The sequence below is a fragment of the Anopheles ziemanni genome, chromosome 3 (assembly GCF_943734765.1).
Source record: "Anopheles ziemanni chromosome 3, idAnoZiCoDA_A2_x.2, whole genome shotgun sequence".
Classification (NCBI taxonomy): domain Eukaryota; kingdom Metazoa; phylum Arthropoda; class Insecta; order Diptera; family Culicidae; genus Anopheles; species Anopheles ziemanni.
In genome coordinates, this window is record NC_080706.1 from 85453116 (window position 1) to 85474015 (window position 20900).

Here is a 20900-nt window from a genome sequence, read left to right on the forward strand (position 1 = left end):
TCCTACTTGTTCACATTAAGCGCCTGAAGCTATGCAAAGCGCGACGCATGCATACTTTTCAAATATTTGATCGCTAACGGTTCGCTTAAAAGAACATAACGGTTTAAACTAATCACGCAGTGGAGGGTGAATGCGGGTTAATATACTTTTACATGTTAAGTTACTGTAAGTTACTAGTAACTAAACTATACCACACATGATGGCCAGCATGGAACAATGAGTTTAGCCGAAGAAATGATTTGGAAACGGCGGCGCGCCCGCAGCGAGCGAAGCGAGCGGACTGCGCTAGGTCTACCGAAAAAGAGAGTTTGTTATAGTTTTGAGAAATAAGGGGGGCCCGTGGGCCCCCCTCATACCGCACCATTAGGTTGATTGCGTAGCCGAAATTAACGGTACACACTACGGTTCAAATACTCGTAGGTTGAATTTAACGAATTAATGTATCACCAATTGCATACATTCAGTTTAAACGTCCACAAGAGGTGTAGCCACGATCGAAAACATGGCGGCCGGGGCCTCATTTAATCTTTTACCAATCGAGGTTTGTGGGGATTTTAATGCATCTTGATCCCCGAAACGACAAACTTCAATTTCACATATAACAGACGTCCAACCAAAATATGTAGTACAATACACGAGAAAAGTATTTCCATGTTCGGTACTGTTTTGTAAAATAAGTTCTTCAAAATGCAGAGTCCTTGTAGTATAAGGAGCACTGAGCAAACATAGCACGAATATGACATCCGTTTGTACCTGCATAGTACGTTTTACGCAGTATATGCTCACAAAAATCAAATTGAAAGTAATCTTTGTTGGTTCCTTGCGTCTTCGTCGTTGTGTAACTATTTTTTTCTTTAATTTTTATTTGTATGAGCAGGTTTATCGTAGCCACTGAGGGGTACCTTCACAGTGTGATCTGTTAATGGTTCACAGTAGTTACACTTTTAGCATTACATTCCCATACGATTAACTCATCTTTATGCGCGAAACATGACCTCATAATGTTAGAAACTATAACACTAGATTAAGTTTCGCTAAATTCATAATATGTACCATGCTGAGCTTCCCAACATAATTATGCTCGCACGTTTTTGCACAACCCTTATGATCGGTTTGGCTTTCTTCAACTTTATTTTCCATCTTAAATTCCTTATATACAACGATATTCACCCATTAGCTGGGAGCACTTGCTCAACATGAAAACATACAACATTTTTTCCCGAGTAGATACAATCATCAATGATTACTGCGCATCACCTGATGGCCATGTTGATCAGAGTAATATTATCATACATCGGTACAATCATACAATAATCATTTGGGTCTGTGATAATTTAAATTTTACGATTGCCCTAACCTAACTTATTGTACTCTAACTAGCTTATGTTTCAAAGAATTGTATTAATTTATTGTAAAATTCTATGTTGAGGCAAGTTCGCCAAGCTATGCATACATTGCGAAGGATGCATGTTCCCTTTGGAAGAACAGACTCGATGATCCATCGATTGGTAATGGGAACACCTCAAAATTCACTGAAAGCTGCAATTGGTATCCATTTTGATGTATTATTAGTAAAATTCCCTCATATTTAGCGTTCGATAAATAATAGGCATGCTATACAAAACTGGCGTCAGAAAGTTTGACGTTTCTTCTGAACACCAATGACGACACTGGGAATGGATCGTAAACGTCATGCAACCCACAGAAACATGCCCTATGAAATATAAGTAAAAAATGCTTATCATACCAAAAATAAATATACAAAACTAAAACTTATGTCTTTTATGGTCTTATAAGTACCGAATAAGAACATTCAATAAGTTAAATCATAATAAAACAAATATCAAAAGATCATTACGTTGTAGCACCCGAGAAAGGTCAATTGACGTTTCGGCCAAAGTTGTATCTGAAATGAAAGTTTTTGATTCGATATTTTACTATTTAAAATGCCTCAAAGAAGGTTGTTTTATTCGTTGAATGAAACAAGATATACTGAATAATGATAAAAATAGTATTTTACATCCATCCTATTGTCGTAACTCCGAAATATTGCAATAATTTCGTAACAGAGCAGTTCATCATCACCAAGTTTCGGGATTGAAACATGAAAAACTCTTCTTTGATGCTTTACCACCATGTTGTAATAGATATATTCCGATAGCTTTACATATGAGCTACCGGGCTGAGCATTTAGTTTCGATATCGCGAGCACGGTTAGAGTAATAATAGTGAAAAAGTAAAACAGTATTTTTGGAGTTTGTTTGCAGCATCAGGAACGAATTTGACATTTGGCGCAGCACGAGTGTATTTCCGACAGTTCGAAATCGAGTCACCTCCGATGTTCGGTGGCGAGTTCATTCGTACCGTTTGCAAGCAATCCCGTTAGTGTGTGTGAGTGAACACAAGCGTAAACAAAGCGAAAGTACCATCAAGTGAAGCAAAAGTTTGAACGAAAAAACAATGGCAGATACAGCAACGGAAGTTCCCGCCGCCGCAGCAGCCGCACCAGCAGCCGTGGCCAAGTCGCCGAAGAAGCCCAAAGCGGCCGCCGGACCCAAGAAGCCAAAGGCGCCAGCTGCCCATCCTCCGGTCAACGAGATGGTGCTGGCAGCGGTGAAGGCGTTGAACGAGCGCAACGGATCGTCGCTGCAAGCGATCAAGAAGTACGTGGCAGCCAACTACAAGGCCGACGTGACCAAGCTGGCGACCTTCTTCAAGAAGGCCCTGAAGAGCGGAGTGGCCAGCGGTAAGCTGGTGCAGACCAAGGGAACCGGAGCGTCGGGTTCGTTCAAGCTGTCGGCTGCGGCCAAGAAGCCACCAGTAGAGAAGAAAAAGAAGGCTGTCGCTCCCAAGAAGAAGTCGGCATCGGCGGCGGACAAGAAGAAGAAGGTCGCTGCCAAGAAGCCAGCCGGAGAGAAGAAGGTAAAGAAGGTGACGAAGAAGGCCGAGGGAGCCGCGGCCAAGAAGCCAAAGGCCGCAGCAACCGCCGCCAAAAAGCCAAAAGCGGCCACCGCCGCCAAGAAACCAAAGGCTGCCGATGCTGCCAAGAAGGCGGTCAAGAAGCCAGCAGCTCCGAAGCAGAAGTCTACGAAGCCTTCGAAGACCCCAGCTACCAAGCCCAAGGCACCGAAACCGAAGAAGGCTGCCGCGCCCGCCAAGAAGGCAGCTGCCCCAAAGAAAGCCGCAGCCAAGAAGTAAATGGGTCTCCCGTCGCCGTGGGACGCTGCCCCAGATTGTACAACTTAAGCAACAGTCCTTTTCAGGGCTACCAAAAAGTTCCAAAAGAGCTATTACATATCATTCTATGCTGGGGTTTGGGAGAGTCGGACAAGTACGAACATAATTGACGAGAACTAACATGACTTTGACCAACTAGATTTGGGAATCTGAAGAATTGTTGAAACATTGCCCATAAGGGTACACTGTTGTCATACCCCTCGAATGCCTGTTGATGCTAGTCAATATGTTTGTTTGGCTACCCTTGGCAAGCACGTTTGGTACCTGTCCTTCGAGTAGGCTTCGTTTTACATGCTAACCTTATCCTGATGAATAGAATAGGACTATGGCACCAGAATACGATTTCAATCCCTACAAGACGATCACACTACGTTTCGTCGCGAATATCATCGGATATTCTGAGGATCACAGGATCACGGGTGCATAATTCATGTTGAAAGCTTTCAATGTTGCACAAAGCGCATGCGTAGCGCCCTCTGGCGGAGTATTTGAAAACGATGCAAGCTTGAGTTTGAACTGGCAGTTTCAACTGAGTTGTTTGAGAACTATTCTGGTCTGCGTGAATGCGGTTCTGTAAATCCCCAAAATAGAGTTCAAAATAGATGAAAGGAATTCTAAAGTTGAACCAGAGAAAAGTAATCGAGGCTTGGGGGGATTTTAATGCATGTTGATCCCCGAAACGATAAACTTCAATTTTACACATAACAGACGTCCAACCAAAATGTGTAGTACAATACACGAGAAAAGTATTTCCATGTTCGGTACTGTTTTGTGAAATAAGTTCTTCAAAATGCAGAGTCCTTGTAGTATAAGGAGCATTGAGCAAACAAAGCACAAATATGACATCCGTTTGTACCTGCATAGTACGTTTTACGCAGTATATGCTCACAAAAATCAAATTGAAAGTAATCTTTGTTGGTTCCTTGCGTCTTCGTCGTTGTGTAACTATTTTTTTCTTTAATTTTTATTTGTATGAGCAGGTTTATCGTAGCCACTGAGGGGTACCTTCACAGTATGATCTGTTAATGGTTCACAGTAGTTACACTTTTAGCATTACATTCCCATACGATTAACTCATCTTTATGCGCGAAACATGACCTCATAATGTTAGAAACTATAACACTAGGTTAAGTTTCGCTAAATTCATAATATGTACCATGCTGAGCTTCCCAACATAATTATGCTCGCACGTTTTTGCGCGACCCTTACGAGCGGTTTGGCTTTCTTCAACTTTATTTTCCATCTTAAATTCCTTATATACAACGATATTCACCCATTAGCTGGGAGCATTTGCTCAACATGAAAACATACAACATTTTTTCCCGAGTAGATACAATCATCAATGATTACTGCGCATCACCTGATGGCCATGTTGATCAGAGTAATATTATCATACATCGGTACAATCATACAATAATCATTTGGGTCTGTGATAATTTAAATTTTACGATTGCCCTAACCTAACTTATTGTACTCTAACTAGCTTATGTTTCAAAGAATTGTATTAATTTATTGTAAAATTCTATGTTGAGGCAAGTTCGCCAAGCCATGCATACATTGCGAAGGACGCATGTTCCCTTTGGAAGAACAGACTCGATGATCCATCGATTGGTAATGGGAACACCTCAAAATTCACTGAAAGCTGCAATTGGTATCCATTTTGATGTATTATTAGTAAAATTCCCTCATATTTAGCGTTCGATAAATAATAGGCATGCTATACAAAACTGGCGTCAGAAAGTTTGACGTTTCTTCTGAACCCCAATGACGACACTGGGAATGGATCGTAAACGTCATGCAACCCACAGAAACATGCCCTATGGAATATGAGTAAAAAATGCTTATCATACCAAAAATAAATATACAAAACAAAAACTTATGTCTTTTATAGTTTTATAAGTACCGAATAAGAACATTCAATGAGTTAAATCATAATAAAACAAATATCAAAAGACCATTACGTTGTAGCACCCGAGAAAGGTCAATTGACGTTTCGGCCAAAATTGTATCTGGAATGAAAGTTTTTGATTCGATATTTTACTACTTAAAATGCCTCAAAGAAGGTTGTTTTATTCGTTGAATGAAACAAGATATACTGAATAATGATAAAAATAGTATTTTACATCCATCCTATTGTCGTAACTCCGAAATATTGCAATAATTTCGTAACAGAGCAGGTCATCGTCACCAAATTTCGGGATTGAAACATGAAAAACTCTGCTTTAATGCTTTACCACCATGTTGTAATAGATATTTCCCGATAGCTTTACATATGAACTACCGGGCTGAGCATTTAGTTTCGATATCGCGAGCACGGTTAGAGAAATAATAGAGAAAAAGTAAAACAGTATTTTTGGAGTTTGTTTGCAGCATCAGGAACGAATTTGACATTTGGCGCAGCACGAGTGTATTTCCGACAGTTCGAAATCGAGTCACCTCCGATGTTCGGTGGCGAGTTCATTCGTACCGTTTGAAAGCAATCCCGTTAGTGTGTGTGAGTGAACACAAGCGTAAACAAAGCGAAAGTACCATCAAGTGAAGCAAAAGTTTGAACGAAAAAACAATGGCAGATACAGCAACGGAAGTTCCCGCCGCCGCAGCAGCCGCACCAGCAGCCGTGGCCAAGTCGCCGAAGAAGCCCAAAGCGGCCGCCGGACCCAAGAAGCCAAAGGCGCCAGCTGCCCATCCTCCGGTCAACGAGATGGTGCTGGCAGCGGTGAAGGCGTTGAACGAGCGCAACGGATCGTCGCTGCAAGCTATCAAGAAGTACGTGGCAGCCAACTACAAGGCCGACGTGACCAAGCTGGCGACCTTCTTCAAGAAGGCCCTGAAGAGCGGAGTGGCCAGCGGTAAGCTGGTGCAGACCAAGGGAACCGGAGCGTCGGGTTCGTTCAAGCTGTCGGCTGCGGCCAAGAAGCCACCAGTAGAGAAGAAAAAGAAGGCTGTCGCTCCCAAGAAGAAGTCGGCATCGGCGGCGGACAAGAAGAAGAAGGTCGCTGCCAAGAAGCCAGCCGGAGAGAAGAAGGTAAAGAAGGTGACGAAGAAGGCCGAGGGAGCCGCGGCCAAGAAGCCAAAGGCCGCAGCAACCGCCGCCAAAAAGCCAAAAGCGGCCACCGCCGCCAAGAAACCAAAGGCTGCCGATGCTGCCAAGAAGGCGGCCAAGAAGCCAGCAGCTCCGAAGCAGAAGTCCACGAAGCCTTCGAAGACCCCAGCTGCCAAGCCCAAGGCACCGAAACCGAAGAAGGCTGCCGCGCCCGCCAAGAAGGCAGCTGCCCCAAAGAAAGCTGCAGCCAAGAAGTAAATGGGTCTCCCGTCGCCGTGGGACGCTGCCCCAGATTGTACAACTTAAGCAACAGTCCTTTTCAGGGCTACCAAAAAGTTCCAAAAGAGCTATTACATATCATTCTATGCTGGGGTTTGGGAGAATCGAACAAGTACGAACATAATTGACGAGAACTAACATGACTTTGACCAACTAGATTTGGGAATCTGAAGAATTGTTGAAACATTGCCCATAAGGGTACACTGTTGTCACACCCCTCGAATGCCTGTTGATGCTAGTCAATATGTTTGTTTGGCTACCCTTGGCAAGCACGTTTGGTACCTGTCCTTCGAGTAGGCTTCGTTTTACATGCTAACCTTATCCTGATGAATAGAACAGGACTATGGCACCAGAATACGATTTCAATCCCTACAAGACGATCACACTACGTTTACTACGTCACTGATGAATAGAATAGGACTTTGGCATCAGAATACGATTTCAATCCCTACAAGACGATCACACTACGTTTCCTCGCGAATATCATCGGATATTCGGAGGATCACAGGATCACGGGTGCATGATTCATGTTGAAAGCTTTCAATGTTGCACAAAGCGCATGCGTAGCGTCCTCTGGCGGAGTATTTGAAAACGATGCAAGCTTGAGTTTGAACTGGCAGTTTCAACTGAGTTGTTTCAGAACTATTCCGGTCTGCGTGGATGCGGTTCTGTATATCCAAAAAATAGAGTTCAAAATAGATGAGAGGAATTCTAAAGTTGATCATGAGAAAAATAATCGAGGTTTGTGGGGATTTTAATGCATCTTGATCCCCGAAACGACAAACTTCAATTTCACATATAACAGGCGTCCAACCAAAATATGTACTACAATACACGAGAAAAGTATTTCCATGTTCGGTACTGTTTTGTAAAATAAGTTCTTCAAAATGCAGAGTCCTTGTAGTATAAGGAGCACTGAGCAAACATAGCACGAATATGACATCCGTTTGTACCTACATAGTACGTTTTATGCAGTATATGCTCACAAAAATCAAATTGAAAGTAATCTTTGTTGGTTCCTTGCGTCTTCGTCGTTGTGTAACTATTTTTTTCTTTAATTTTTATTTGTATGAGCAGGTTTATAGTAGCCGCTGAAGGGTACCTTCACAGTGTGATCTGTTAATGGTTCCCAGTAGTTACACTTTTAGCATTACATTCTCATACGATTAACTCATCGTTATGCCTGTAACATGACCTCGTAATGTTAGAAACTATAACACTAGGTTAAGTTTCGCTAAATTCATAATATGTGCCATGCTGAGCTTCCCAACATAATTATGCTCGCACGTTTTTGCGCGACCCTTACGAGCGGTTTGGCTTTCTTCAACTTTATTTTCCATCTTAAATTCCTTATATACAACGATATTCACCCAATAGCTGGGAGCATTTGCTCAATATGAAAACATACAACATTTGTTCCTGAGTAGATACAATCATCAATGATTACTGCGCATCACCTAATGGCCATGTTGATCAGAGTAATATTATCATACATCGGTACAATCATACAATAATCATTTCAGTCTGTGATAATTTAAATTTTACGATTGCCCGAGCCAAACTAATTGTACTCCAACTAGCTTATGTTTCAAAGAATTGTATTAATTTATTGTAAAATTCCATGTTAAGGCAAGTTCGCCAAGCCATGCATACATTGCGAAGTATGCATGTTCCCTTTGGAAGAACAGACTCGTTGATCCATCGATTCGTAATGAGAACACCTCAAAATACACTGAAAGCTGCAATTGGTATCCATTTTGGTAAAATTCCTTCATATTTAGCGTTCGATAAATAATATGCATGCTATACAAAACTGGCGTCAGAAAGTTTGACGTTTCTTCTGAACACCAATGACGACACTGGGAACGGATCGTAAACGTCATGCAACCCACAGAAACATGCCCTATGGAATATGAGTAAAAAATGCTTATCATACCAAAAATAAATATACAAAACAAAAACTTATGTCTTTTATAGTCTTATAAGTACCGAATAAGAACATTCAATGAGTTAAATCATAATAAAACAAATATCAAAAGATCATTACGTTGTAGCACCCGAGAAAGGTCAATTGACGTTTCGGCCAAAATTGTATCTGGAATGAAAGTTTTTGATTCGATATTTTACTATTTAAAATGCCTCAAAGAAGGTTGTTTTATTCGTTGAATGAAACAAGATATACTGAATAATGATAAAAATAGTATTTTACATCCATCCTATTGTCGTAACTCAGAAATATTGCAATAATTTCGTAACAGAGCAGGTCATCGTCACCAAATTTCGGGATTGAAACATGAAAAACTCTTCTTTGATGCTTTACCACCATATTGTAATAGATATATTCCGATAGCTTTACATATGAGCTACCGGGCTGAGCATTTAGTTTCGATATCGCGAGCACGGTAAGAGAAATAATAATGAAAAAGTAAAACAGTATTTTTGGAGTTTGTTTGCAGCATCAGGAACGAATTTGACATTTGGCGCAGCACGAGTGTATTTCCGACAGTTCGAAATCGAGTCACCTCCGATGTTCGGTGGCGAGTTCATTCGTACCGTTTGAAAGCAATCCCGTTAGTGTGTGTGAGTGAACACAAGCGTAAACAAAGCGAAAGTACCATCAAGTGAAGCAAAAGTTTGAACGAAAAAACAATGGCAGATACAGCAACGGAAGTTCCCGCCGCCGCAGCAGCCGCACCAGCAGCCGTGGCCAAATCGCCGAAGAAGCCCAAGGCGGCCGCCGGACCCAAGAAGCCAAAGGCGCCAGCTGCCCATCCTCCGGTCAACGAGATGGTGCTGGCAGCGGTGAAGGCGTTGAACGAGCGCAACGGATCGTCGCTGCAAGCGATCAAGAAGTACGTGGCAGCCAACTACAAGGCCGACGTGACCAAGCTGGCGACCTTCTTCAAGAAGGCCCTGAAGAGCGGAGTGGCCAGCGGTAAGCTGGTGCAGACCAAGGGAACCGGAGCGTCGGGTTCGTTCAAGCTGTCGGCTGCGGCCAAGAAGCCACCAGTAGAGAAGAAAAAGAAGGCTGTCGCTCCCAAGAAGAAGTCGGCATCGGCGGCGGACAAGAAGAAGAAGGTCGCTGCCAAGAAGCCAGCCGGAGAGAAGAAGGTAAAGAAGGTGACGAAGAAGGCCGAGGGAGCCGCGGCCAAGAAGCCAAAGGCCGCAGCAACCGCCGCCAAAAAGCCAAAAGCGGCCACCGCCGCCAAGAAACCAAAGGCTGCCGATGCTGCCAAGAAGGCGGCCAAGAAGCCAGCAGCTCCGAAGCAGAAGTCCACGAAGCCTTCGAAGACCCCAGCTGCCAAGCCCAAGGCACCGAAACCGAAGAAGGCTGCCGCGCCCGCCAAGAAGGCAGCTGCCCCAAAGAAAGCCGCAGCCAAGAAGTAAATGGGTCTCCCGTCGCCGTGGGACGCTGCCCCAGATTGTACAACTTAAGCAACAGTCCTTTTCAGGGCTACCAAAAAGTTCCAAAAGAGCTATTACATATCATTCTATGCTGGGGTTTGGGAGAATCAGACAAGTACGAACATAATTGACGAGAACTAACATGACTTTGACCAACTAGATTTGGTAATCTGAAGAATTGTTGAAACATTGCCCATAAGGGTACACTGTTGTCACACCCCTCGAATGCCTGTTGATGCTAGTCAATATGTTTGTTTGGCTACCCTTGGCAAGCACGTTTGGTACCTGTCCTTCGAGTAGGCTTCGTTTTACATGCTAACCTTATCCTGATGAATAGAATAGGACTATGGCACCAGAATACGATTTCAATCCCTACAAGACGATCACACTACGTTACCTCGCGAATATCATCGGATTTTCTGAGGATCACAGGATCACGGGTGCATGATTCATGTTGAAAGCTTTCAATGTTGCACAAAGCGCATGCGTAGCGTCCTCTGGCGGAGTATTTGAAAACGATGCAAGCTTGAGTTTGAACTGGCAGTTTCAACTGAGTTGTTTCAGAACTATTCCGGTCTGCGTGGATGCGGTTCTGTATATCCAAAAAATAGAGTTCAAAATAGATGAGAGGAATTCTAAAGTTGAACATGAGAAAAATAATCGAGGTTTGTGGGGATTTTAATGCATCTTGATCCCCGAAACGACAAACTTCAATTTCACATATAACAGACGTCCAACCAAAATGTGTAGTACAATACACGAGAAAAGTATTTCCATGTTCGGTACTGTTTTGTGAAATAAGTTCTTCAAAATGCAGAGTCCTTGTAGTATAAGGAGCATTGAGCAAACATAGCACAAATATAACATCCGTTTGTACCTGCATAGTACGTTTTACGCAGTATATGCTCACAAAAATCAAATTGAAAGTAATCTTTGTTGGTTCCTTGCGTCTTCGTCGTTGTGTAACTATTTTTTTCTTTAATTTTTATTTGTATGAGCAGGTTTATAGTAGCCGCTGAAGGGTACCTTCACAGTGTGATCTGTTAATGGTTCCCAGTAGTTACACTTTTAGCATTACATTCTCATACGATTAACTCATCGTTATGACTGAAACATGACCTCGTAATGTTAGAAACTATAACACTAGGTTAAGTTTCGCTAAATTCATAATATGTGCCATGCTGAGCTTCCCAACATAATTATGCTCGCACGTTTTTGCGCGACCCTTACGAGCGGTTTGGCTTTCTTCAACTTTATTTTCCATCTTAAATTCCTTATATACAACGATATTCACCCAATAGCTGGGAGCATTTGCTCAATATGAAAACATACAACATTTGTTCCTGAGTAGATACAATCATCAATGATTATTGCGCATCACCTAATGGCCATGTTGATCAGAGTAATATTATCATACATCGGTACAATCATACAATAATCATTTCAGTCTGTGATAATTTAAATTTTACGATTGCCCGAGCCAAACTAATTGTACTCCAACTAGCTTATGTTTCAAAGAATTGTATTAATTTGTTGTAAAATTCCATGTTAAGGCAAGTTCGCCAAGCCATGCATACATTGCGAAGTATGCATGTACCCTTTGGAAGAACAGACTCGTTGATCCATCGATTCGTAATGAGAACACCTCAAAATACACTGAAAGCTGCAATTGGTATCCATTTTGGTAAAATTCCTTCATATTTAGCGTTCGATGAATAATATGCATGCTATACAAAACTGGCGTCAGAAAGTTTGACGTTTCTTCTGAACCCCAATGACGACACTGGGAATGGATCGTAAACGTCATGCAACCCACAGAAACATGCCCTATGGAATATGAGTAAAAAATGCTTATCATACCAAAAATAAATATACGAAACTAAAACTTATGTCTTATATGGTCTTATAAGTACCGAATAAGAACATTCAATAAGTTAAATCATAATAAAACAAATATCAAAAGATCATTACGTTGTAGCACCCGAGAAAGGTCAATTGACGTTTCGGCCAAAGTTGTATCTGGAATGAAAGTTTTTGATTCGATATTTTACTACTTAAAATGCCTCAAAGAAGGTTGTTTTATTCGTTGAATGAAACAAGATATACTGAATAATGATAAAAATAGTATTTTACATCCATCCTATTGTCGTAACTCCGAAATATTGGAATAATTTCGTAACAGAGCAGTTCATCATCACCAAGTTTCGGGATTGAAACATGAAAAACTCTTCTTTGATGCTTTACCACCATGTTGTAATAGATATATTCCGATAGCTTTACATATGAACTACCGGGCTGAGCATTTAGTTTCGATATCGCGAGCACGGTTAGAGAAATAATAGTGAAAAAGTAAAACAGTATTTTTGGAGTTTGTTTGCAGCATCAGGAACGAATTTGACATTTGGCGCAGCACGAGTGTATTTCCGACAGTTCGAAATCGAGTCACCTCCGATGTTCGGTGGCGAGTTCATTCGTACCGTTTGAAAGCAATCCCATTTAGTGTGTGTGAGTGAACACAAGCGTAAACAAAGCGAAAGTACCATCAAGTGAAGCAAAAGTTTGAACGAAAAAACAATGGCAGATACAGCAACGGAAGTTCCCGCCGCCGCAGCAGCCGCACCAGCAGCCGTGGCCAAATCGCCGAAGAAGCCCAAAGCGGCCGCCGGACCCAAGAAGCCAAAGGCGCCAGCTGCCCATCCTCCGGTCAACGAGATGGTGCTGGCAGCGGTGAAGGCGTTGAACGAGCGCAACGGATCGTCGCTGCAAGCGATCAAGAAGTACGTGGCAGCCAACTACAAGGCCGACGTGACCAAGCTGGCGACCTTCTTCAAGAAGGCCCTGAAGAGCGGAGTGGCCAGCGGTAAGCTGGTGCAGACCAAGGGAACCGGAGCGTCGGGTTCGTTCAAGCTGTCGGCTGCGGCCAAGAAGCCACCAGTAGAGAAGAAAAAGAAGGCTGTCGCTCCCAAGAAGAAGTCGGCATCGGCGGCGGACAAGAAGAAGAAGGTCGCTGCCAAGAAGCCAGCCGGAGAGAAGAAGGTAAAGAAGGTGACGAAGAAGGCCGAGGGAGCCGCGGCCAAGAAGCCAAAGGCCGCAGCAACCGCCGCCAAAAAGCCAAAAGCGGCCACCGCCGCCAAGAAACCAAAGGCTGCCGATGCTGCCAAGAAGGCGGCCAAGAAGCCAGCAGCTCCGAAGCAGAAGTCCACGAAGCCTTCGAAGACCCCAGCTGCCAAACCCAAGGCACCGAAACCGAAGAAGGCTGCCGCGCCCGCCAAGAAGGCAGCTGCCCCAAAGAAAGCCGCAGCCAAGAAGTAAATGGGTCTCCCGTCGCCGTGGGACGCTGCCCCAGATTGTACAACTTAAGCAACAGTCCTTTTCAGGGCTACCAAAAAGTTCCAAAAGAGCTATTACATATCATTCTATGCTGGGTTTTGGGACAATCGGACAAGTACGAACATAATTGACGAGAACTAACATGACTTTGACCAACTAGATTTGGGAATCTGAAGAATTGTTGAAACATTGCCCATAAGGGTACACTGTTGTCACACCCCTCGAATGCCTGTTGATGCTAGTCAATATGTTTGTTTGGCTACCCTTGGCAAGCACGTTTGGTACCTGTCCTTCGAGTAGGCTTCGTTTTACATGCTAACCTTATCCTGATGAATAGAATAGGACTATGGCACCAGAATACGATTTCAATCCCTACAAGACGATCACACTACGTTTCGTCGCGAATATCATCGGATATTCTGAGGATCACAGGATCACGGGTGCATAATTCATGTTGAAAGCTTTCAATGTTGCACAAAGCGCATGCGTAGCGCCCTCTGGCGGAGTATTTGAAAACGATGCAAGCTTGAGTTTGAACTGGCAGTTCCAACTGAGTTGTTTCAGAACTATTCCGGTCTGCGTGGATGCGGTTCTGTATATCCAAAAAATAGAGTTCAAAATAGATGAGAGGAATTCTAAAGTTGAACATGAGAAAAATAATCGAGGTTTGTGGGGATTTTAATGCATCTTGATCCCCGAAACGACAAACTTCAATTTCACATATAACAGACGTCCAACCAAAATGTGTAGTACAATACACGAGAAAAGTATTTCCATGTTCGGTACTGTTTTGTGAAATAAGTTCTTCAAAATGCAGAGTCCTTGTAGTATAAGGAGCATTGAGCAAACATAGCACAAATATAACATCCGTTTGTACCTGCATAGTACGTTTTACGCAGTATATGCTCACAAAAATCAAATTGAAAGTAATCTTTGTTGGTTCCTTGCGTCTTCGTCGTTGTGTAACTATTTTTTTCTTTAATTTTTATTTGTATGAGCAGGTTTATAGTAGCCGCTGAAGGGTACCTTCACAGTGTGATCTGTTAATGGTTCCCAGTAGTTACACTTTTAGCATTACATTCTCATACGATTAACTCATCGTTATGACTGAAACATGACCTCGTAATGTTAGAAACTATAACACTAGGTTAAGTTTCGCTAAATTTATAATATGTGCCATGCTGAGCTTCCCAACATAATTATGCTCGCACGTTTTTGCGCGACCCTTACGAGCGGTTTGGCTTTCTTCAACTTTATTTTCCATCTTAAATTCCTTATATACAACGATATTCACCCAATAGCTGGGAGCATTTGCTCAATATGAAAACATACAACATTTGTTCCTGAGTAGATACAATCATCAATGATTATTGCGCATCACCTAATGGCCATGTTGATCAGAGTAATATTATCATACATCGGTACAATCATACAATAATCATTTCAGTCTGTGATAATTTAAATTTTACGATTGCCCGAGCCAAACTAATTGTACTCCAACTAGCTTATGTTTCAAAGAATTGTATTAATTTGTTGTAAAATTCCATGTTAAGGCAAGTTCGCCAAGCCATGCATACATTGCGAAGTATGCATGTACCCTTTGGAAGAACAGACTCGTTGATCCATCGATTCGTAATGAGAACACCTCAAAATACACTGAAAGCTGCAATTGGTATCCATTTTGGTAAAATTCCTTCATATTTAGCGTTCGATAAATAATATGCATGCTATACAAAACTGGCGTCAGAAAGTTTGACGTTTCTTCTGAACCCCAATGACGACACTGGGAATGGATCGTAAACGTCATGCAACCCACAGAAACATGCCCTATGGAATATGAGTAAAAAATGCTTATCATACCAAAAATAAATATACGAAACTAAAACTTATGTCTTATATGGTCTTATAAGTACCGAATAAGAACATTCAATAAGTTAAATCATAATAAAACAAATATCAAAAGATCATTACGTTGTAGCACCCGAGAAAGGTCAATTGACGTTTCGGCCAAAGTTGTATCTGGAATGAAAGTTTTTGATTCGATATTTTACTACTTAAAATGCCTCAAAGAAGGTTGTTTTATTCGTTGAATGAAACAAGATATACTGAATAATGATAAAAATAGTATTTTACATCCATCCTATTGTCGTAACTCCGAAATATTGGAATAATTTCGTAACAGAGCAGTTCATCATCACCAAGTTTCGGGATTGAAACATGAAAAACTCTTCTTTGATGCTTTACCACCATGTTGTAATAGATATATTCCGATAGCTTTACATATGAACTACCGGGCTGAGCATTTAGTTTCGATATCGCGAGCACGGTTAGAGAAATAATAGTGAAAAAGTAAAACAGTATTTTTGGAGTTTGTTTGCAGCATCAGGAACGAATTTGACATTTGGCGCAGCACGAGTGTATTTCCGACAGTTCGAAATCGAGTCACCTCCGATGTTCGGTGGCGAGTTCATTCGTACCGTTTGAAAGCAATCCCATTTAGTGTGTGTGAGTGAACACAAGCGTAAACAAAGCGAAAGTACCATCAAGTGAAGCAAAAGTTTGAACGAAAAAACAATGGCAGATACAGCAACGGAAGTTCCCGCCGCCGCAGCAGCCGCACCAGCAGCCGTGGCCAAATCGCCGAAGAAGCCCAAAGCGGCCGCCGGACCCAAGAAGCCAAAGGCGCCAGCTGCCCATCCTCCGGTCAACGAGATGGTGCTGGCAGCGGTGAAGGCGTTGAACGAGCGCAACGGATCGTCGCTGCAAGCGATCAAGAAGTACGTGGCAGCCAACTACAAGGCCGACGTGACCAAGCTGGCGACCTTCTTCAAGAAGGCCCTGAAGAGCGGAGTGGCCAGCGGTAAGCTGGTGCAGACCAAGGGAACCGGAGCGTCGGGTTCGTTCAAGCTGTCGGCTGCGGCCAAGAAGCCACCAGTAGAGAAGAAAAAGAAGGCTGTCGCTCCCAAGAAGAAGTCGGCATCGGCGGCGGACAAGAAGAAGAAGGTCGCTGCCAAGAAGCCAGCCGGAGAGAAGAAGGTAAAGAAGGTGACGAAGAAGGCCGAGGGAGCCGCGGCCAAGAAGCCAAAGGCCGCAGCAACCGCCGCCAAAAAGCCAAAAGCGGCCACCGCCGCCAAGAAACCAAAGGCTGCCGATGCTGCCAAGAAGGCGGCCAAGAAGCCAGCAGCTCCGAAGCAGAAGTCCACGAAGCCTTCGAAGACCCCAGCTGCCAAGCCCAAGGCACCGAAACCGAAGAAGGCTGCCGCGCCCGCCAAGAAGGCAGCTGCCCCAAAGAAAGCCGCAGCCAAGAAGTAAATGGGTCTCCCGTCGCCGTGGGACGCTGCCCCAGATTGTACAACTTAAGCAACAGTCCTTTTCAGGGCTACCAAAAAGTTCCAAAAGAGCTATTACATATCATTCTATGGTGGGGTTTGGGAGAATCGGACAAGTACGAACATAATTGACGAGAACTAACATGACTTTGACCAACTAGATTTGGGAATCTGAAGAATTGTTGAAACATTGCCCATAAGGGTACACTGTTGTCATACCCCTCGAATGCCTGTTGATGCTAGTCAATATGTTTGTTTGGCTACCCTTGGCAAGCACGTTTGGTACCTGTCCTTCGAGTAGGCTTCGTTTTACATGCTAACCTTATCCTGATGAATAGAATAGGACTATGGCACCAGAATACGATTTCAATCCCTACAAGACGATCACACTACGTTTCGTCGCGAATATCATCGGATATTCTGAGGATCACAGGATCACGGGTGCATAATTCATGTTGAAAGCTTTCAATGTTGCACAAAGCGCATGCGTAGCGCCCTCTGGCGGAGTATTTGAAAACGATGCAAGCTTGAGTTTGAACTGGCAGTTCCAACTGAGTTGTTTCAGAACTATTCCGGTCTGCGTGGATGCGGTTCTGTATATCCAAAAAATAGAGTTCAAAATAGATGAGAGGAATTCTAAAGTTGAACATGAGAAAAATAATCGAGGTTTGTGGGGATTTTAATGCATCTTGATCCCCGAAACGACAAACTTCAATTTTACACATAACAGACGTCCAACCAAAATGTGTAGTACAATACACGAGAAAAGTATTTCCATGTTCGGTACTGTTTTGTACAATAAGTTCTTCAAAATGCAGAGTCCTTGTAGTATAAGGAGCATTGAGCAAACAAAGCACAAATATGACATCCGTTTGTACCTGCATAGTACGTTTTATGCAGTATATGCTCACAAAAATCAAATTGAAAGTAATCTTTGTTGGTTCCTTGCGTCTTCGTCGTTGTGTAACTATGTTTTTCTTTAATTTTTATTTGTATGAGAATGTTAATAGTAGCCGCTGAGGGGTACCTTCACAGTATGATCTGTAAATGGTTCCCAGTAGTTACACTTTTAGCATTACCGTCCCGTACGATTAATTCATCTTTATGCCTGAAACATGATCTCGTAATGTTAGAAAATATAACACTAGGTTAAGTTTCGCTAAATTCATAATATGTGCCATGCTGAACTTCCCAACATAATTATGCTCGCACGTTTTTGCGCGACCCTTACGAGCGGTTTGGCTTTCTTCAACTTTATTTTCCATCTTAAATTCTATTTTCACCCAATAGCTGGGTGCATTTGCTCAATATGAAAACATACAACATTTGTTCCTGAGTAGATACAATCATCAATGATTACTGCGCATCACCTAATGGCCATGTTGATCAGAGTAATATTATCATACATCGGTACAATCATACAATAATCATTTCAGTCTGTGATAATTTAAATTTTACGATTGCCCGAGCCAAACTAATTGTACTCCAACTAGCTTATGTTTCAAAGAATTGTATTAATTTATTGTAAAATTCCATGTTGAGGCAAGTTCGCCAAGCCATGCATACATTGCGAAGTATGCATGTACCCTTTGGAAGAACAGACTCGTTGATCCATCGATTCGTAATGAGAACACCTCAAAATACACTGAAAGCTGCAATTGGTATCCATTTTGGTAAAATTCCTTCATATTTAGCGTTCGATAAATAATATGCATGCTATACAAAACTGGAGTCAGAAAGTTTGACGTTTCTTCTGAACACCAATGCAGTCTCGGTCGAACTTTTGACGAAGCAACACCTACCTAGTGGTCGTTCCAGCAAGCGAGCTGAAGAGTATTGAATACAATCTTTCCCATTTCATACAAGTGTGAGTGAGTTCAAGTGTATAACCAAGCGACAGTGCGAACAGGCTCAAACAAGAAACGCTCGGTCGGAGCAATCCGGCTTTTTGCGTTTTGCGCTTTGCGCTTTCGCTGGATGTGAAAACAAAGGGTTTTGACCCAACCAGTGTTGAAAAGTTCACCTCGATCGAATTTACCCGTGTTTCTCCCGCTTTCGTTAGAATTGTAGTGTTTTTTAATATTATTACTTAAGTACCGAATTATTCTATCGTAGTGCCCTATTGTAATTTTGTTATTTAGGTTAGTGTTAGTTTAGGCTAACCCGGCAACATGCCGGACCCTCCTACTAACAGGGGGGACCCCTCTACCCCTTCGGGTAGGGATAATACTCCTCCGGATTGGTTCGGATCCCTATCGGATGACTTCACGTTTTTAGTTCTAGAAGCAGCCGAAGGCGCTTCCCTACCTAAAAATCCATTCATTATCGGCAAGTCTCTGGAGAATTGTGCAGGTAAGTTAACGGAAGCAGGTAAGTGCCTCAATGGAGGAGAGCAGTATCTCCTGAAAATCCGGAACAAGAATCAATGCGCAAAGCTTCTATCCCTGAGAAAGCTTATCGATGGAACCTCCGTGCAAATAGCACACCACAAAACGCTCAACAGTATACAGTGTGTAATTTTCGCCCCTGAGCTCAAAGAGCTTAACGACGAGACCATCCTTTCGAACTTAAAAGAGCAGAACGTAACCTTTGTCAAAAGATTTACCCGTAAGGTAAATGAAAATTACGTTCCCACAAACTCCATACTACTTCGGATCACTGCTACCCGTGTCCCGAGCCACATCCGCGTCGGCCCGATTCAAATCGCTACCCGACCGTACTACCCTAAGCCGATGCAATGCTTCAATTGCTCCAGTTTTGGCCACACCAGACTGAGATGCAAAAACGGACACACTTGCTACACCTGCGGCTCCCCTGCACACGGAACCTGCACCGAGGAATTTTTGTGCAAAAACTGTAAGGGTAACCACAGTAGCTACTCACGGATTTGCCCCATATACCAAAATGAAACTGAAGTTATTAAATACAAAGTAGATCACAATGTCTCGTTCGGGGAAGCAAGAATAGCTGTTAAAAGCAATCTGCACAAAAGCACAGTGCAATCCCGGATTACCTACGCGCAAGCTACATCCAATCAAGTAATGGTAAACAATACATCCGCATTGGAAGCTGCACTAGCAGAAGCTAATAAAACTATCACAATCCTAACCTCCCAATTAAAGGAGATGAGTGCAAAAGTAGAGAAGCAACACCAACTTCTCAAAAAACTAATTACAAACAAAGAGGAACAAAAAGCCACAACCACAACCCCAACAAATAACTCCGTAACTCAAGGCCATGAAACCTCAATAAATACCTACAGCTCTGACCCAGACACTGAAAATGATTCCGACTCCGCTTCCCAACATGGCTCGGACGCCTCTATGTCCACGGTCGCTTCCGCAAACTCCCGGAAGAGAACGATTAGCAGCCCCTCCTCCGAAGAAGACCTCACCGCTATGAACAAGACCAACCCCTCGATTTACCTGAAAAATCCGACCGCCACATCGCCCCCGAAAACCAAAGCTCCAAAGAAAAAAAATAAGAAAAACTCCAAATAAACCCCCACTGACATCTCGGAAAAACACCACTATCTTATCAAACCTTTTTTCCCCAAATGGATCCAAATACGACCTTACCAAACGCAACCGCTACCTTTCTACTCTCCTGGAATATCCGTAGCTTGAAAAGCAATATTGACAACCTTAAAATCCTGATCAACAAGCACAACCCTACTGTCATCTCCCTCCAAGAAACGCTCTCTCCTTCTATCCCTCAATCTTTTCCACTGAACAAATATAACTGGTACACCTCCTTTTCCTCCTTAAATTCACACCAAAGCACAGCGATCGGAATTTCAAAAACCATACCGTCCTCTCCTTGCCAATTTCAATCCCCACTTCCCTTCTCCGCAGCCAAAATTAGCACCCCTTTTCCTGCCACCTTCGTCTCCATCTACCTTCCTCCAAATTCCCTTTCTAATGCAGACGTCCATGAACACCTTCCAAACCTTCTCTCTCAACTCCCTACCCCAACCTTCCTTACCGGGGACCTAAATGCCTCCCACGTGGATTGGGGCAATAGAAACACCAACTCCCGTGGAAGAATCATTAATGATATCTTTAATACAGCCAGTTACTCAACCTTCCAAAACGCAACTGCTGCAAGATTCTGCTCCCGGACTGGTTCTGGCTCCACGCTAGACCATTTCGTTCTCCCCACCGACTCATATCAAAATTTCCAACTCACAATAGACTCCGACTCACATGGCAGTGACCACTACCCTCTTCTCATCTCCTCCCACTCTATACCTCCACCACCGCGCCTCAGGGCGAGGT

At 43.0% G+C, this 20900-nt stretch overlaps 5 protein-coding genes across 5 annotated transcripts; all 5 read left to right on the plus strand.

Annotated features, from left to right (window-relative positions):
- Positions 1–2371: 2371 nt before the first annotated feature.
- On the plus strand, positions 2372–3198 carry LOC131289644 (histone H1-like). The gene has a single exon (XM_058318941.1). It carries the CDS (start codon positions 2461–2463, stop codon positions 3196–3198), a length of 738 nt encoding a protein of 245 aa, XP_058174924.1. The 5' UTR covers positions 2372–2460.
- Positions 3199–5703: 2505 nt separating this feature from the next.
- Positions 5704–6589, plus strand: LOC131286018 (histone H1-like). Its single transcript, XM_058314876.1, has one exon. The coding sequence runs from the start codon at positions 5801–5803 to the stop codon at positions 6536–6538; it is 738 nt and encodes a 245-aa protein (XP_058170859.1). The 5' UTR covers positions 5704–5800; the 3' UTR covers positions 6539–6589.
- A 2522-nt stretch (positions 6590–9111) lies between these two features.
- On the plus strand, positions 9112–9946 carry LOC131286207 (histone H1-like). Its single transcript, XM_058315131.1, has one exon. It carries the CDS (start codon positions 9209–9211, stop codon positions 9944–9946), a length of 738 nt encoding a protein of 245 aa, XP_058171114.1. The 5' UTR covers positions 9112–9208.
- Positions 9947–12523: 2577 nt separating this feature from the next.
- LOC131286184 (histone H1-like) lies at positions 12524–13276 on the plus strand. The gene has a single exon (XM_058315105.1). The coding sequence runs from the start codon at positions 12539–12541 to the stop codon at positions 13274–13276; it is 738 nt and encodes a 245-aa protein (XP_058171088.1). The 5' UTR covers positions 12524–12538.
- Positions 13277–15853: 2577 nt separating this feature from the next.
- LOC131286064 (histone H1-like) lies at positions 15854–16606 on the plus strand. The gene has a single exon (XM_058314928.1). The coding sequence runs from the start codon at positions 15869–15871 to the stop codon at positions 16604–16606; it is 738 nt and encodes a 245-aa protein (XP_058170911.1). The 5' UTR covers positions 15854–15868.
- Positions 16607–20900: the final 4294 nt, after the last annotated feature.

Excerpts from the sequence above, each read along its gene's own strand:
- LOC131286207 (XM_058315131.1), top strand. The coding sequence starts at position 9,209 with ATGGCAGATACAGCAACGGAAGTTCCCGCCGCCGCAGCAGCCGCACCA.
- LOC131286184 (XM_058315105.1), top strand. The coding sequence starts at position 12,539 with ATGGCAGATACAGCAACGGAAGTTCCCGCCGCCGCAGCAGCCGCACCA.
- LOC131286018 (XM_058314876.1), top strand. The coding sequence starts at position 5,801 with ATGGCAGATACAGCAACGGAAGTTCCCGCCGCCGCAGCAGCCGCACCA.
- LOC131286064 (XM_058314928.1), top strand. The coding sequence starts at position 15,869 with ATGGCAGATACAGCAACGGAAGTTCCCGCCGCCGCAGCAGCCGCACCA.
- LOC131289644 (XM_058318941.1), top strand. The coding sequence starts at position 2,461 with ATGGCAGATACAGCAACGGAAGTTCCCGCCGCCGCAGCAGCCGCACCA.